Source organism: Phragmites australis, chromosome 6 (genome assembly GCF_958298935.1).
Source record: "Phragmites australis chromosome 6, lpPhrAust1.1, whole genome shotgun sequence".
Classification (NCBI taxonomy): domain Eukaryota; kingdom Viridiplantae; phylum Streptophyta; class Magnoliopsida; order Poales; family Poaceae; genus Phragmites; species Phragmites australis.
Genome location: NC_084926.1, coordinates 464,926 through 484,166, shown reverse-complemented (window position 1 = coordinate 484,166; position 19,241 = coordinate 464,926). Strand labels below are relative to the sequence as shown.

Sequence of the window (19,241 nt, the reverse complement as noted above, 5' to 3'; positions counted from 1 at the left end):
CACGTATCCTGCTACACTTCCACCTTAGGGTTTCGTGTTGCTTCCGTTTCGTTGCTTATGGGTTTCAGCTCGAGAGATCCAGGGTTGTTTTGGGCCGGATTATGGAGAGAATGAGATCTAGGGTTTATTAGCCCTGCCGTGTCCCGTCTTGTCAGACCTAATTATCTCCTCCAAATTATGGGGTTTGAGGTATGCGTTTATTGCTTATTTCCACGGTTCATATGCTGCCTAGCTTTGGAACCAGCCGGCGTAAGTGGTTTGGTGTAGGCTCTAGCTGGCTTTGCTGTTTAGTCCTCCACATTATCGCGAGCAACAGACCAAGCAATAGTGCATTGTGGTGCGGAGTGCTATTTCTGCAGGCTAGATTGGACACCTTTGCAAGGTAGAATGGACAAATGTTAGGGTTATATATGCTGCATTGCTGCTCTATTTTTTTTCTAGCAAATCGTGACTTCTGGTAGTTACTGTATGGCATGAGTTGATAGGGTTTGCACAATTGTTTGCTTATATTTTTTAACACAGTTGTTCATAATCTAGTACTTTGATTGTTCTTTTTTTTTTGCCACAATAATTCTGTGGTGTGGAACATATCTTGTGATTTTAGTTATGTGCATAGTTATGTGGTTGGAATTTGGAAGTCCTTTCATGTTTCAGGTGATTTTTTAACGCATGATTCTTCATGTTTGCAGTGCATAATGGATAGAAACTATTGCTTACATATGCAGGGTAGGATGGCCAATAGGTCGTGATCGCACTCAGCTATAATTATTGCCCAAGGGAAGTGTTATTTAATACTCTAGCGTCTGTAGCATTGTTTAATTAAGAGTTAAGACTGACCAATTATCGTGATATATAAGTTGAGCTCAATCATCATGATATGTAGGTGAGCTTTTTCTTCATACCCTGCAATTCGTTTATCATATGACTTCTGAGTATGCTATTGATATCTATGAGATTTAACTACTGTTAGCACATAATAGTGTAGTGATGGTTGTGCTGAAAAGGCATGATGGTACTGTACTAGCTAATATGCAATGATGCGTCCTATACATGGGAGTTGTTTTCTACAGCTTTTCTTTTTCATTTTGTCGCCTTTTTTGCTGTTTCTTTCCTAATTTTTTTATATCTTGAACACATGGAGCTGTGTAGGCTGGATATTTGATAAACTAATATAGATGCAGATACAGTACAACATATTCTTCATTAGCTGATATGTCCCAGTAACTAAACCCCAAAAAAGTTAGTAATTTAGTACGTTCTGTATGAACTAACATGCGATTAGATTTAGTAAAATTACCTGCCCAACAATGCAAGTCTGAAACCTGATCTTTGATTGATTTTGAATCTAGATTGCCATAAATTGTTGTCATGCTTTAGGAAATACGAGGTTATATTCTATTTGCCTGTACTGCCATGAGAAGCATCTTATCCTTAATTATGACATTTAGGTGAAGACGGGAGACAATGTCTATTTAACATGGGAAATGAACTACGGGCTAGTATTCCATAGTTCCATTTGGAACGTGTATTGTATTGCAAATGTACAAATACACCTGTTGACTTCATCTTTGCACTTGTTTAATCAAGCGTTTCCTAATATTTTTTAGTTACTTGACGTTCCCAAATATTTCCACCTTAAGTGCTGAATATCTATAAATACTTTGTGGATTCTTTTGTTGTTTCCTTAGGTTCAGCTGTAGTTAGCATTGTCTTGCATTGTGTATGAAAAGAGTTAGTTTCTTCCACTGTAGGATTCTCTGAACAAAACGACGACATGGATGAGGTGTCATGTGAGTATTTCTTGAAGCTAATAGTTTAGTGGTATTCCTGTCCTTGCAGTTCGTTTACTTTACTTTATATTGTGCTAGTTCAGACACACATGACACAAAACCTTTACTCTGTAAACAGAAAACAACCAAGTTAAACTTTGATGACCATTCGGTAGTCATCTGCACACCCAATGTGTTTATCTATCTACACGACCTAATCAATATGGCCGAGCACTCCTTGCTGACAGCAGGCAGAACAAGAAAATGTACAAGGTTCCGGGCTTGCGGATCACAAAATTCATTAGGTTTCAGCTTTGCACATTTGCGGATGTAAGAGCAGAAAAATTATAAACAACAACTTAACGAACTAAAACTTGAAGAAGAGAGCTAGAGTGCAGCAAGCCAAGCAAAGGATATGGTTATTTATTTATTTTTTAGAAAACAACGACATATATGTGCTTAGGTTAAACTTTGCTGAGTAAGCACCGAATTATTTGCTTTTTTATAGTTTTCCGTTTTTAAGCCTCGTTATTTACTCTTTAAACAGGCGATTCACAAGAGAATGCCGGATTCTGCAATATGGATAAGCAGACATCACCACTTCGGAAAGAAATTGAACGACTCAGCAAAGTTTAACCTAAGCACATATATGTCGTTGATGTTTGGATGCTTTTTTTGCAAAATGTTTCTTATGTCGTATGTGTACGCAACTTTTAACTTAAATCGGTTTGTTCACCTTACTGCAGCGAGGAAAGAACAAGTTCATATAGAATGGCATGTTTCCGTTTTATTTCGGTTATCTTTGTTTCAGCTGGAGATTCTGAAAAGCAGCTTATAGAAACTGGATTGTGAAAAGTTGAATTGTAAAAAGCTAGATTGTGAAAAGCTTTTAGATTGTAGATTCTAAAAAATTTTGATGGACAATTTAGTAAAATGGATTTTCACAATCTATCAAAAGCCGAGAAAAACTAGCTTCTCAAATTCCCACAATCCAACCAGCAGATTTTAAAAAGCTATAACCAAAAGTTGTCTGTTTGTTTCAGCTTCGAATTGTAAAAGCTGAAAGCCACGATACGAAGATGAAACAAACAGACCCTTAATAGGTAGGGTTATGATATTGTATTAAGGGGACTTTTGACCGGACATTGCAATGCGAAAAGAACACGAGTCTGGCGCTTTGGAAACTAAATCGGTTTAGTTTAAAGAAATTTTGGACGCCAAGTGGCCATGTTTAATTCATAGGTGGCTCGTTAGTACGTAGTAAGCCTCGTTTGTTAGGCAAAACCGCAGAATGCGTACGGCACAGGCCGAAGGCGAATTGTCTTGGTCCGAAATGTTCAACCCGAACAGAACCACTTAAAAAATTTTGGGCCGCCAACTATTACATAAGATGGGCTTCAAACATGGTAAATGTTATGGGCTGACGTTAAACTATTGTTGTTATAATATTATGGGCCGGCAAAACTAGCTAGGCTTTCGTGGGCCATTTTAATGGGTCTAAAACAGGCCAGTAAGTCTGGGAAAACTAAATGGGTTATGTGGGCCGGAAATCCGTAACTGGGCTTTCACGGGCCGATTAAACAAGACGGGTTCTGTGGGTCGTTTTACTGGGCCAAAACTCGCAACAAACTCTATGATGGGCCGTTTAAAATGATGGTACCTGTGGGCGTCGAGTGGGCCTACAAGGGCCCAAGATCCATAATGGGGCTATCATGGGCCGAGTAAACTAGATTAGTTCTGTAGGCCGATTTACTGGTCCTTCATGGGCCAAAAACTCGAAACGAATTAATGATGGGCCGTGTAAACTAGATGGTTTATGTGGGCGTTTTAGTGGGCCTTCATGGGCTGAAAATCCGTAACTGGGTTACCATGGGCCGAGTAATCTAGGTGTGTTCTGTGGGTCGTCTTCCTGGGTCTTCTTCGGCCGAAAACTAGCTGGGCTTTTACGGCCAGTTTTGTTTGGGCGTACGTGCGGTAACAGGATGGGCCTGAATGGGCCGGATGGTGGGCTATTGGGAATCGATAGACCTAGGAAATGGCCTTTAACGTATAGCATGAACGGTTTGCTTTAAACGTGATACGTGCCTTCAAGCAGAACACGAGTTCTTTCAAAGAATGAGTAGCCTCCCCTTATCGTTCTTTCAAAGAACGAGTAGCCTCCTTACTACCCTATCAGAAGGCTTTAGCTCTCCGCACCTGCCTTCTCAGGAAACGGTTAGCCCCCTGCACCTCTCTCAGCCCACCCCCCCCCCCCCCCACTGCGCTCATAGTATAAAAAGATTGAAAATCAATTAAAATATATATTTAAATCTAAAAAAATAAAGAGAGGGGGAGAAAAGGAGAGAAGCAACGTGACAAAACCTTGCTGTTTTTTATTTGCGGATTTTGGATCTCGATTTTTAGTAATTTTCTAGACTTATACATTTATTATTAATTAAAGTACCACTAGATCTAGGGTTTAGTGATATAAAAATAGTTATATTATATGAGATCTAAGGTTTAGAAAGATAGGATAGGTTATCTTTTGTAATATATTGTAAAGATCAATTTTAATATGGTAGGATAGCCATTAGATGTATAGTAATATTTAGAATACGGTAATTTCGATTATTTGGAGTGAACTAAACGTATTGTTAGGTGACATAAAATTTTTGTTAGAGTTTTGATAATCAAAAGTATAGTTTTGGTGTCAATAATTTTGTTGGATTTTTGATAAATTATATTTTCAAATATATTATAATGAAGATCAAATTGATTATGAACATAGCGATATAGATCTATCTGGATTTTAGCATATCGTCAATAAACTTAGTAGAACCAATAAGAGTACCATACTAGACGTGTACAAGTGACTGATGCGGTAGTTTCAAGTGGATCCCAACAACATGAGCTTAAATTGATAGTTGTGCTAAATCGTACTACTCAGGGTACTTTAGAAAGCTCATCTTATTAATACGACATCTATTTGGAAGCATACATGTGAACATAGTCTCCCCCTGATGCTGCTAGATAAGGCGTATCAGAAAGATTCAACAGAGATAAACGTTACAAAAGTAATAGCAGAAATAAATCATATAGTAGATGAAACAAACACAGTTTCTACAGAGGATGAGCAAGATGTTGGCGATGTATGAAAGATGCAACCGAGGGGTGTAACCGATTAGGAGAAGCACATCTCTGGTATAATTGAACAAATGGAGAGGGAGGATTTATCCAATAAAAAGAAAAATATTCTTGTTACTGCAGCGTGAAAAAATTAGGAATTTTTAAAGCTAACGGTGAGTGAAAGTCATTAAACACCTTAAAAATATTATGAGAATAAAATATCTTAGAGTGCTATGTACCATAATAATAAGATTGTTATTGGAGCAGTAAAATTTCAATCATCGTCTGTTTAAAGATAGTTTAAGATTATAAAATTAAGCAAAATATAGTACATCAAACGTTTGATATTTGATTATCCGTGACAAGTGCACACATTAAAAAGAAAGTGGGTTGACTATTAGGAGTACTCAATAGTTAGAAAGCATAACTATCACATTGAGAAAATAGAGTTTTTTCCACCAAGACTTGTTATATGCTTTTGTTGCTAATATTATGTATGGAGAGCTTATAGACATCATAAAGTATAAAATACGATCAATAATCTGTGCTATTAAAAAATATTCCAGTACACAATAAACTACACCAATACATGAAAAACGAAACAATAGACTATTAAGATAAGATTTGGAGAATACAAAGATTTATATGACAACTTAACACGTCAACCATAACATGTACGAGAAACTTTGAAATTACTTTCACATTAAACATTACTCCTCGATTGATACGGGTGATGGAACAGCAGTGTACAAATAAAAGATGAGAGCAAGTTGAAATGAAGACAATTACAAGATAGTATAAAACATTTCCAATATCAAAATGCAAAACAAAATTTCATTCCTAAGTCAGTTCTGGAATATAACCATTTGTGAAATTAGTTGAGAAAAACAGAAAGTTGGGTAAAGCTATCACATAAGTATGTGCCAGGTTAGCACAGAAACTTGTCGCTCAAACACGAACTAACTCGGCCACTAATATTGCACAACAACAGAGTATGCGTCTTCTCACTGCAAAACATGTGTAGTAACCCAGTCCTGCTAATTAAGACTGATTGGACCATATATAATCTCTAAACTTGACTCCCAAAAGGAAATTACTGCATAACATAGCGTTAAACCTCCTATTCCGATATATCATGTATAGCAATGGTTAAAGCTTTGAAATTCTGACTACATGAATTCTAGGATGCTTGGCCACCACAGCCACTTCGGACCTTGATGGAAGCTAGAGTTAACTATTAGGGAAAGACATGTTAGCTGAGCAACATAACCCTTTCGGGAAAACCAGGACCAGGGATAGTATACTATGTAAACCATGGGGACTGACATATTCCTTTCCTCAGCCTACCTAAGAATTCTCGTCTGGTCATGTTGATTGTCCATAATATCAAGGTGTGGAGCAGTATATGCCTTAAACCTGATAAAATGATTATGAATATCCCTAGATAGCTTCAGCATCATATCCTATGCAGGGAATATCACTTTTGCCAGAATTCCCCCGAAATTTCGTGGATTTCTAACAATTTTAATCACCTAAACAGCAGACAAAATAAAATACTACAAATAGATTCCACATACTAGGGGAGTGGTAAGACACTAATGCCTTCTAACAAAAAAAAATCTAAATGTAAATGTAAAGTTTCAGTTCTAGCACTAATACACTATCGGTGACATACACCAACAGGCCCATAAGACCAAGTGACAAGCATACATAGCAAGCAAGCATTTACTTACATCAAGCATGGCTGACCAGGAATTTTTTTGAGCATGGCCGTATTAAAGTTTAGAACTGATGCATGTCATTTGATAATTTAAATTTGAAACCATAAAAAAGAAAAAGGGTTAAGAAAAAGCACTAAATCCAAGCAAGATCCAAAGATACTAGACGCTCCATGAGGAAAACCTACCAGGAATCAAGATCTATCAAGCAATGCGATCCATTTGATTCGGAGAAATAAAGGGGGAAATTCAGAGAAACAAAGAAGCAAATATAAATAACAAATTGCTTTCCTCAATAACTATATAACAAATCAAATTACAAGTCCTGTTTTACCCTGCAAGGAAACTAAATTGAATGTGTAAGAACCTAATAACTAATAATCATGGACACCAAACTATTAGCGGTTCAGGACATAAATCAACACAGTAAAAACATCAAAACCAACAATAACTAACCTATACTCTAGAAATTATAGCATATGCTATTGGGAGGCGACTTCTAACCAGAGACCTTGAGGGGGCACGTCTTTTATCGCTAGCCTGCCTGCTTCCCTCCATGGCTTGGTGTTACTTTCACTGCCATTTCTACTAAAAAAGGCCAGTCAAATTCATTAAGAATAGGAATAGGATTATTTGCTTCACATTAAACAAATAAATATTTAACTATCCACACCTATATGTTATGCAACTCATCACAAAAACTCAACAGTCGAAACCGTGTGAAAGCCAATTGAGAACAGGGCCAGAAAGGTGCTTCCTTTTACAGTTGATCCTCAAAAGCTGATTCCTTTTACAGTTGATACAAAGCTAAGACTCAGTTCGTTCTCTCTTTTTTATACTAAAGGGCACTATCTAATAGCCAACATCCCTCAAGTAATGATACAGATAGCTGGTATTAACATGTTGCTGCATCTGCATGATAGCGCCAAGGTTCTGAACCTATAAACTTGCTTCATTCGATACATACTGTGTGGAGAAAATGGAGATAAAACTAGAATACATTTATTTATGCAGTGAACATTCTACGCCTAACATCCCCAACAAAAAGGGCCATAGTTCCTTGAAAACCAAAGTAAACATAAATAGTCTCACCCGTATTTTTCAAATATAGCAATGGATCCTCTAATCTGGAGCCTGGAAACCCTAAATCTAATAAGTTCGAAAGTGCTATAAATGGGATGGGTGGCTCGTATCCGTTGCGATGCCAGGGTATGAGCGGAGTCAAGGTGTGGTGCGGGAAAGCGGACGGCAAGGGGAGCGAGGCGACGAGCGTTCTCCCCATTCCTAGGGTTTGTAGTTGCACTTCTCCTGCGGCGTGGCGCGATATTGCAAAATTATATCAGAGATGGAAGGAGTCAGGACAGGTGTCGTACCGGAATAGGGTAGTCATCGCCGAGTAGGTCACCGGCGCCGACAATCAACAAGTCCCGAGAAACCCAGCCCTTCTTCTGGCCTTTAGCGCTGCCACCGACGTCCCATGTACCCACGACGCCCTATGCGGATCTGGTCGGCACACGCTGAGGCACTCCGTAGCCTCACCGTCATGATCCGAGGAGGGAGAAAGACGAGGATTTTAGAGGAGGATGAATGGAGGATTAGAGGAGGTGGTGGCTAGGGCTAGCGGTGTCAGCGTTGAGCAACTGGGATCTGGGAATCGAGAGGACGGCTGAATGGGCTTCTTGGATGTGGTGGACCCGCGGCTGTAAACACAAGGGGGATTCGAGCTCCAGCCGATCCAACGGCCCGCGTCTGCTGAGAGAGAAAGGATGGAATAATGGCCCATTCGGCACAAGTTGTTAGTTAATCACGGCCAAATTAACCAGCAGTAGCATCTACTTGTCTCTCAGAAGGAAAAGAAAAGGAAAGCATCATGAATACTACTTCTTCCCAAAAGAGAAAAGCAGTATTACTTATAGTCTAGAAAATAGCGCGCGTTGGCGCGACATATGGCCTGTCGCCGCCGAGCTCTTCTTTGATCCTGAGCAGTTGCAATCACAAACAGGCAAGCAACATTGTTGGTTCAGAGCATACAACATGATTCACGAAAACACAAATTTGGAAATGCTTCAAACGATTTCAGTAACTAAAAGGAATTTTAAGAAACCTATACATCAACAAGATGTGCAAGCACTTACCTGGTTGTATTTCACGTGATGCTCAGACCGACAGGGAGCTCCTGTCTTGATTTGACCCTGAAATCGATACATGAGAAATGTTGTTACAACTGAAGGCATTGAAAAGCATGTGACGATTATGTTCGACATTAGCAGACTGCAGTACAAAAGTGAACTAATATCAGATAGGAAACTCTACTGGTACAAAAGTGAACAAATCATTCTAACAGCCTTGATACTCTCAGTCACCGAGCCTATTTGATTCACCTGTCACCATATAATGATGGTATTAATCAAATGTAATACAGGTGAATCAATACCTATGAAAAGATCAGTAATTCCAAACGACAATGATTCTACTTTCAACAGAAGAGCATTGCAGGTCTTCTCACTGGTTGTCTTGGTATCTCTCTGGACAAGTTAAGGAGGTAATATCGAAACTCATAAGTTGTGTGCATAAGGTTAGTAAATAAGTTAATTCATTGACATGTTACTTACTGTGGGATTAGTTACAAGAAGATCATCTCCTACAATCTGGACTTACTGTCCAATTTCATCAGTGAGTTTAGGATAAGCGGTCCAGTCATCCTGATCAAATGGATCCTTGATTGCAAAAGGTGCTTGAGTCCATACTCCCTGAGCGACAAACTGCCCAACCACTTGCTTTCTTGATGCAGCATACTGCAACAAGTATGTGTCTTCGGGTTTCACTGGTTAGCTAGTGTAAGTCCAGATTCCAGACACCAAGCTGTACTTCTGAAGCATCTGCCTATCTGTTTTCAGAATTAGTTACTTCTGCTACAAACTCTATGCACCAAACAGCAGGTTGAGATTAGACACTCCAACAATTAGAACCCTGACTGCAGCCGTATAGTCATGCTAAGAACCGTCTTGACTACACCATCTGTCCTTGGCAGATAATAAATCAACGCTTCATTTTTCCTAAACTTTAAAAAGGGTCTTAAGTAAATGTCGAGCTTCCCATTTCATCCCTGGCTTTGAAAATGCTCTGGATATAAAACTAAGAGTGCCTTTAGATGGGCTAAATCGTTTTTCTTTCATATCTTTGAGAAGTATTCTCACCTCATTTCCATTTCTAAGCTTTGACCATCCATTCACAAGGATATCATAAGTGCAGGATGTAGGCAAAACTCCTCTCTTTTGCATTTCATTGAACAACTCTTTAGCTTGACTCATCATTCCAGCTTTAGCAAAGTCACTTATAAGTGCATTATATGTGCTTACTTTGGGAGGAAAGCCTTTACTCACCGTCTCACAATACAGCCTCATTGCTTCAACTTTGTTGCTTTTCTTTGCATATCCTGTAACAAGTATATCATAGGTGAGGTTATTGGGTTCAAGGCTCATCTTCTTCATCTCACTGAGCACAGTATCCGCTTCTTCAATTCTTCCAGCGGACTCAAGACCACCCAGAAGTGTGTTGAATGTAGCTATATTTGGTGAGAGACCTAGGCGAAGCATCTGAGCATACATCACAAATGCATTATCTAGATGGCTGCTTTTACAATGGCCGAGAATGAGAGCATTGAATGTGATGGTGTCTGGTACAATTCCTCTCCCTGACATATCATCCAAAACAACTGTAGCTTTCCTTGTCATTCCATGGTAACACAAGACATGCACAAGTGTATTATAGACAATGATATCAGCATGAAGACCAGCATTCATCATCCATTCATGAATTTCCAAAATCACATCTGATCGCCGGCTTACAGAACATGATTGCAGCACCCTTCGGTGAGTCAGAGAGGTTGGAGAGAATCCAGCAGAAGCCATCTCATTTAACAAATACTTTGCCTTCTCCACAGACCCAGCCTTGAGAAGACCCGCAACAAGTGTAGTGTATGTAATGAGATTAGGCTTTATGGAACTCCGCTTCATTTCATCAAGTAGCTTTAAAGCTTTGTGGGCCTTTCCTTCCCTGCACTGTGCAGCTATCATAGTGTTAAATGTTGCTTGATCAGGAATTAAGCCCGCATTTTTCATCTCTGTCAAAAAGGATTTCGCTTCCTTAAATTTGCCAAGCATGCAAAGGCAATTGATAAACACATTATAGACAGCAGCATCAAGCAGCAAGTTTCTCTCCATCAACTCCTGACCAACCTTAAAAGCAGCTGGTATGTTGCCTGTTTTAAAAAGCCCGTCGATTAAGGTGGTATAATTTACATGGTCCAGCAACAGACCCTGTCCACTCATATATTTAAACAATGCTTCAGCTTCCTCCATTTTCCTATTTTTTCTCAAGCCATTCACCAGTGAGTCAACAACAAAATTATTTACTTCAACACCCTCACACAACATATCATGGTACATATCAAGAGCTGCTTCTTGCCCCTGGAACTTGAACAAGCCATCGATAAGTGTTCCATAAGTCACAACATTTGGAGCAATGCCCCTTTCCTTCATCTTCCTCAAATAATCATCTGCTTTCCTGAGCCATCCTCTTTTAACAAGACCGTTGATGATCGATGAGAATGTAACAACATTTGGGCTAACAGATTTCTCCTCCATTTGCAACAGCACCTGCTCTGCCCCATCCACATTGCCAGTTCTACAGTGCGCATTGATCAGTACACTGTATGTAATACAGTTGGGAGTAAGATTATCCAATAGAGCGCATTGAAATATGTCCTTCACTTCATCGATCTTTCCTTCCTTACCTAAACAGTCCATCAGAGCTGTATACATGACCAAATCCATGACCACACCTCTCGAAACCATCTTGCCCAATAGAGCAAATGATTCATTTCCCCTCCGCGCTTTCGCCAATGAATCAATAAGCGTACAATAGGTGACATGGTTCGGCGCAGCCCCAATCTCGTCCATCTCCCTGAAGAGTGCATGCGCCTCTGAGAACCGGCCATCCTTACAGAGCCCATCCACAAGAGCACTAAGTGTGACCACATCCGGCAGCACACCCAACCTCACCATTCCTTCGTACAAATTGAACGCCTCCTCAACCCCTTTCCTCCTACAATACTCCCCAATGAACACCGTGTACGTCACAACATTCGGCTCCACACCATCCGCCTTCATCGTCTCCACTATGTCCCACGCAGCATCAACCTCACCGGCATGGCAAAACCCGGCAACCAAGCTATTGTACCCCACCACATCAAGTCCCACCCCTTCCGTCCTCATCCTCTCCGCCACCACCAATGCCGCAGCCATGTCCTGGATTTTACAGTATCCATCAATTAGAGCATTCCACCCCACCACATCTAAGCTGTCGATTCCTCGGCCTCTGAGCAGCATCTCTGCCAAGGTCGCCGCTTCGTCCACTCGACCCCTCCTGCCCAACCCCACGAGCACCGTGTTCACGGTGACCCAATCGAAGGGCACGCCGCGCTTGGTCATCTCGGCGAGCACGGCCGGAGCTAGGTCCCCGCTGCCGTGCTCGGAGAGTCCAGAGAGGAATATGTTATAGCTAACGGTGTCTACAAGGTGCGAGTGGGGCTTGGAGGAGGCGCGGAGGAGGCTCAGCGCGGGGCGGAGCAAGCGGAGGTTGCAGTAGGATAGGATGATTGAGTTGAAGGTGAGGGGGTCACCTGGAACGGGGCAGAAGCGGATGGCGGCGGCGGCGAGGCCCGAGGAGGCGAGGGCGGGGATGAGGCGGCGGAGGAGGGGCGCGGGTGGGGAGGCCGGGAGGGAGTAGACGATGTGGGAGGCGGCGGAGAGGCGGCCGGCGCGGCGGAGGGCGAGGGCGAGGGAGCAGAGGAAGGAGGCGTGGAGGGTGGGGCTTAGGGCTTGCGGCGTCGCCATGGGAGGGAGGGAGGGAGACGAGGAGGGCCTCAAACAGTGGTAGTTTGTATTTGAGCCCAATATAGCCTCTGTAATAGTACAGTGAAGTATTGAGTTTTTTTATTTTTATATTTTTCATTAAAAATTTAAATAAATAGATTCCTCATTAAAAAAATTGTAAAACTATGCGTCTGCAACTCCTGAGAGGGCTGATTGCTCTGAGAGGGTGGTTAGGCCTGTTAACCACCTCTGAGAGGGCGGGTGGCATAACCGCCTCCTCAGAAGGCGGCAAGGGGGTGCCCGCCCGAGCCGCACCTTACTGCCCCTGAGAGAGTGGGTACGACTCCTTGCCGGCCTCTCAGGGGGCAGTAAGGGGTTGTCCGCCCGCGCCCGCGCCTGCCGACCTTCACCCTTCCCCCCTCCTCAATAAAAGGGCCTAAAAATAGCTAAAATTCACATTTTATTCATAAACAAGAAAAAACTTTGAAGAGGGAGGAGAGGAGAGGAAGAGAGCCCGGCAAAGCCCTGCTGTATTTGATCTGTGGATTTGAAGATCACTTTTCGGTAAGTTTCTCTATACTTTTATTATTGTTAATTAGTGCAGTAATAGTATATGGCATAGGTTTTAGACATGTATGATATAGGGTTTAGAAAATACTATGTTTAGAAAATTATCAATTTTACTTAGAACATGGTAGGATAGCAGTGAAATATAGAACATTATTTGTACTATGTTAGTTTTGAATATGTAGATTTTATAGAGTAATAATTGTAGGGTTGTATTGTGTGATATAGGAGCTAGCACTGTATGATAATAGGCGGACCTAGGATGTAGCGTTTAGAAAATGGTAGTATATTATGAATATTAATTTCGATATCGTAGAATAGCTATTAAATGTATATTGTATAGAGTAATATTTGTAGGTAAGTTTGGGTAGGGCTATTATTAAAAACCTATTGTTATGTATGAATCGGTATTGGTAAAAAAAAAATCTCCGATACTGCGAAATATAGTTCGTCGGTCTTAACATTGGTTATATTTACAGATGTTTTCAGGGATGGCAGATAAATTAATTTTTCAGATATATTATGGTAAGGGTGAAATTAGATACAGTCCTAACGGTGTAGATCTATCTGGATTTCATCATGTCATGAAGGGTCTTAGTAAAGCTAATGAGAGGACCATTATGGATGTGTGCAAATGGCTCATGCGGTTTTTACAACTGGATCTGCAGCAATATGAGCTGAAGCTGAAAACTGTCCTCAGCCGTGCTAGTCATGGATATTTTGGGAAGCTTGTTCCGATCGAAGCCACATCAACTTGGAGGCAGTATATAGATATATCGTGTGAACATAGCCTGCCTCTGGTTTTGTTAGCTGAGGTGTACCTGAAAGATCAAACAGAGGTGAACTCTGCGGAAGCAGTAGCGGGACCAAGTGAGGCAGTGGAAGATGAATCGAACCAGGTTAATGTCGGGACCAGGGCAGATGTTGGAGATATTCCAGAAATGCAACCGATGGGTATAGCCGATGAAGGGGAGCATATCCCTAGCATCATTGAAGAGATGGAGTTGGAGGATCAAGAGTTGGAGGAAGGCTTTGCCGATAGGGATTCATCTGACGAGGAGGTTAATGCTCCAGTGTCTGCAGAGTGGAGAGATCATGAATTTTCAAAGATGGTGGTTAGCGAGGCTGATCGGACACCGTGACAGTACCATAAGAACGAGGTGTCTATTGAAGGAGGCAGTTATGTACCCTACAAAGAAGGCAGTTATTGATGCAGTTAAATTCTGGCCGTTGTCTCTTCGGAGCCAGTTCAAAGTTGTTAAATCTAGTAAAAGAGAGTATGATGTGAAGTGTTTGGTGCCTCAATGTCCTTGGCGAGTGCATGCATTCAGAGTGAAATGGGTAGACTACTGGCAGTGTTTAATAGTCAAGGAACATAATTGTCATATTGAGAAAATAGAGTTCGTCCACCGGAACCTATCATCTGCCTTTATTGCTAATTTTATGTATGGGGAGATTATGGACAACCTAAGGTATGAGCCATGATTAATTAATCCGTGCTATTGAGCAAATATTCCAGTACACAATAAACTATGCGAAAGCATGGAGGGTGAAACAGAAGGCTATTGAGATGAGGTTCGGAACATATGAAGATTCATATCACAATCTACCTCATCAATTAGCCACAATTTGTAGAAGGAACCCAAACAACTACTATAATATCAAGCATTACCCCTCAACTGATACGGAGTACAGCGGGAAACGAGTATTGCAGTATGCTTTCTTTGCATTCGCTGCAACCATCAAAGCACTTCGGTATTATCGACCCATCATATGCCTGGATGGAACATTCCTGACTGGGAAGTACAAAGAACAGATATTGTCTGCAATTGGGGTCGACGGTAACAACCAAGTCCTTTCACTAGGGTTTGCTTTCGTGGAGAGTGAGAACGAGGACAGCTGGTATTGGTTCATTGAGCAGGTGAAATATGCTATTGTTCTTGACCGACCAGATGTGTGTCTGATTCATGATAGACATGCAGGGTTGTTGCAGACTTTGCTGGATATGCAACATGGTAATGTTCGACCGGGTGTAGCAGCACAGTGGCCCAACCTTAAGAGCAGGTGGTGCATGCGCCATATGGGTGCGAACTTCTACAGACAGTTTAAAAACAAAGAGTTGATGAAGCTTTTCAAAAAGTTATGCAGTCAAAACCAGCACGAAAGTTCAATGCCCTATGCGCAAGACTGGATGAACTAACTCTAAAACAGACAGCGGAGGCTGCACCAACTGGTGATGAACCGAAGCCACAAAGAAGTCCCACATGCATCGCGCAAATCAAGAGGGGACTGCGGAGCACAAGTTCAATGTCCTGTGTCGGGATAAGGGTCGAAGGGGTGGAAGACGTGAGCAGCATGTTCAAGAATATGTGCTAAGGAGTGGGACATGCATTTGTAGTTGCCAGAAGCTACAAATACTCCACAAACCTTATACACACGTCATAGCTGGGTGTGCGGAGCACAATATGCTTCCCAGGCAATATGTTTCAAAGTACTTCATGAAGGATCAAATACTGAACACCTGGAATCATGAGTTGTATGGTTATGGCATTGTCGACACTTTTACAAGTAATCCAGGGCCTTCACGAATCTATGTGCCTGATTTGAAAAAGATGAAGAACGCACTTGGCCGCCGACAAACTCGCCAGATTCGCAACGATATGGATGAATCCGAGGCCGGTCCTATGGTCAAGCGATGCAGTCAGTGCAATGAAACAAGTCACACGTACAAATATTGTCCTAAAAATGTATCTGTTGTCTAGGTGAGTATTACGACGCGTTGTAGAGTGATTGTATTTAGCGTAGCTTGCTGTCTTAATTTTACTTCGATTTCTAGCATTTGAACCTTTATTTGTAAGTACATGTCACAATATGTTAATGTTGCATATAGTTGTATAGTTAATTTGCATTCAATGTATATTGTTCCTATCTACATCTAGCAATGCATTATTGTACATGTCTTTTAAATGCAGATATGGCGGACCCTGCGACCCCCGAGCTTCTGGACCCTGCAGTGGACAAGAGGCATTGCAGCTTCTTATCCGCCAAGCACCAGACGGAGTTAGGAGTGTTCCGACCACGGGTCCCTGGAGAGCTGCTTACGATCGACGATCGGTAGAAGCACAGGTACTTCGATACTTTCATACGAAATTGCCATATCATTGATGTATTGCCATATCATTGATATACTTCGATACTTTCAGGTTGGCAGCGGTGGGACTCCTACCGCTTTGCCGTTTGGTTGAGGCCTGATCGATGGAGAACCCCGAGGCAGCAACGTGTCATTTTTATTTTGACCGGTCGCTAATAGCAGCACTGGTTGACCGATGGAGACCGGAGACACATACGTTCCACCTCCCGTGCGGCGAAATGACCCCGACCTTGCAGGATGTAGGCTACCTCTTAGGCCTACCTTGTGTGGGAGCTGCGGTTGGGGTCATCGATATGGATGCTGACTGGATCAATGTCATGCATCAGCTCTTTAGTCCAGTTGAGCGAAAGGCTGACGCACCCCCGTACGTGCCTGAGTTCTTATCCGATGCACGAGGGCCAACGAAAAAGTGGATCCTACAGTTTCAGGTTCGGTATAATACAACCTCTCATTTCCTATTCGAGTATCTAGTTATGATCATTATTGACACCTGTCATATTTGCAGCCGGCGTACATGCACCCCCAAGCCAACGCAAACTCGATCTCCAGGCATTTGGAGGCCTATCTGCTTTGGCTGTTTGGGTGGGTTATGTTCACTAGCGGTCAAGACCACCTGATTGCGAGGACGCTTGTACCGTACGCCAGGTTGATAGCGGATGCTGATGGAGAGGAGGTACCGTAGTTCAGTTGGGCATCTGTTGTCCTTGCTGCGACGTATCGGGCGCTCTGCGACGTGTGCACAAAGAAGGAGCCGCTAGCCACTTTTGTTGGGTGCCCACTTCTTCTGCAGCAGCGGTCCTAGGTATCCAGTGCTCCACTTCAGACACAGTCCGCGCATGACGAGGCCTCGACACCGGTGCTCCCTACTAGGCCTACCAGACAGGTTGGTCCACCCGACCCCCTCACCTACTCCAGGGGCCACGTGAGGGTCAACCAGCAACATCGGGACCACGATGGGGGGCACGACCGACAGCAGTAGAATTTTACATTTGTTTTTGTAACTTACATATGCATATTCGATTCGCGATGTACTCTTACGTATTCAGACGCGTATAATCTCTATGGTCCACTTAGCATGCCGTAACTGCATTTCTTATTCCAATGTGATGGCATGCTAGTTGCATTTCTTAATCCGACATGACCACACGCTACATTCTATCGTCCTCACCAATGCATATCTTACAAAGCTACTTATACACGAAGTGACAGCTCGCTTACTCTGTTGAGAGTGTAACTTTAATCATGAAGTGACCACACTACTGAACTTTAACCATAACATGACAATACATGTCTTCTTGCGCTGGCTTTAGACAAGAAGTGACAACACCAGACAGCTTTTACCACACAATAAATGACAACACAATTACCAATAAACATGGAATATCTGCCAATCATCAATGACACAACTTTCTCATTCTTCAAGATGGAATCCAATACTCCTGCCACCCTCTGAGCCCTTCCACTCACTCCTTTCTTCAAGAGCGAATCCAATGCTCATGCCTTCCCTCACCACAAATAGTTGAACCTCCATACGTTGATGCACCACTCATTTATCAGATATCTCAAGTGCAATGTCTTCCTCAGCTCCACCAAACCCACCAAAGAAACATTGGAGGATTTTCATTCCTTAAGGTATCGAACCACCGATGTGCTTCTGTGGTGACCATTGCAGACTCCACGAGTCGTAGGACATCTCATACACCTATGGGCTGCGCTTCTTCATGTGTGACAACTACGAATATGACAAGCCTCAACATGTAACATATGAGTATCCACCGGTATAGCAACAAATATCAGCCACATATTTGTCGATTTTGCACCCTGTTTTACTAACCGCTCATCTTGTTCTATTTGTTCAGTCCCCTCCACCGCTCTGTGATTTTATTCAATGGTTCGACAATGAGCAAAATGAGGAACAGAAGCAGTAGGTCGATATGAACATGAGGTGTAGAAGGGAAGCTTACGCACGTCGGAAGTATGAGCAACAGCAAGAGAAACTTCGCTTAAAGTGGGAGGAAGAAGAGCGCATGAGGAAGGAGGCGCACGACCATACCATGGCTCGGGCTCGGGAGGCTGAGAGGGTAAGGAAGCGGGAGAAAGCCCGCCGTGCTAAGGCGGCAGGTCCCGATGCCCTCCGAAAGGGAAAATATCCTAGATGCACTTAGTAGAGAGTATCTAATGTAATCCGACATACTTCCATTCCCTAAGGCATGTTATAATTAGGAGCGGCGCACTAATAAGTAAGTCTTAGTGCGAACCGTACATACCACCTTCTTTTCCTCGTCGTGTTGTCGTGGTTACAGTCTCATGTAATATTTTTCACCGTATGTTTAATATTATGTTTGACGCCGTTCGCAACCTCATACCCGCGTAATATGCTGTGAGTGCTTCACATATACAATTTGTTCACAAATACTGATTTTTTATTCTCCGACAATTACGTAACCTACTACAAATTCTCGCTTCCTCAGTATACCGTTTTCACTCCTCTTCAATCTTGTTAATTCCAAATTTTGTAAATTCCCTATTTTAAATTTTGATGAAAATCACAATATTTTACAATTTTCGGCAAAAAAATATCATTACCGCCCCCTCAGAGGGCGGCTAGGCTGCTAACTGCCCTCCTAGGCCCTACCCGCCCCCTGAGAGGGTGGGTAGCACACATGCCGCCCTCTGAGGGGACTGTTAGGCCACCCGCCCTCCCACAGGGCGGTTAGCAGGCCTAACCACCCTCTCAGGGGACTGTAGTCATCTAGTTTTACAATTTTTTCACGAGAAATCTATTTATTTTAATTTTTAATAAAAAATATAAAAATAAAAAAAACTCGTGAAGTCTTACACTTCCGAGTGGGCCAGCCCATCATGGAGTACTTTTCTTGCTACCCCAGTATTACCTGGAGTATGTCATATGCATGCAATACACTTTTCAAAATTATTAATTACTAGATGAATTTGAGATATGAAATCATTTGAGGATATAATTAAAGGTCCTACTTCAAAGGTAAGGTTTAGTTTTGAGCCTAGCTTCTAGAAGCTAGCAAATGTGCAACTCGTG

At 42.1% G+C, this 19,241-nt stretch overlaps 1 protein-coding gene across 10 annotated transcripts; it reads right to left on the bottom strand.

Annotated features, from left to right (window-relative positions):
• Nucleotides 1–5,608: 5,608 nt before the first annotated feature.
• Nucleotides 5,609–12,510, bottom strand: LOC133920872 (pentatricopeptide repeat-containing protein At5g14770, mitochondrial). 10 transcript variants are annotated; one of them, XM_062365461.1, is made up of 5 exons: nt 9,205–12,510; nt 9,027–9,117; nt 8,728–8,784; nt 7,966–8,570; nt 5,609–7,180 (listed from the first exon to the last, which is right to left on the bottom strand). In XM_062365461.1, the coding sequence occupies exon 1, from the start codon at nt 12,487–12,489 to the stop codon at nt 9,649–9,651; it is 2,841 nt and encodes a 946-aa protein (XP_062221445.1). In that variant the 5' UTR covers nt 12,490–12,510; the 3' UTR covers nt 5,609–7,180; nt 7,966–8,570; nt 8,728–8,784; nt 9,027–9,117; nt 9,205–9,648. The 10 variants fall into 10 exon arrangements, with proteins under 10 accessions (XP_062221445.1, XP_062221444.1, XP_062221447.1 ...); XM_062365460.1 differs by having other exon boundaries at nt 5,609–7,177; XM_062365463.1 differs by having other exon boundaries at nt 5,609–8,344; nt 8,503–8,570.
• Between the last annotated feature and the right edge of the window lie 6,731 nt (nt 12,511–19,241).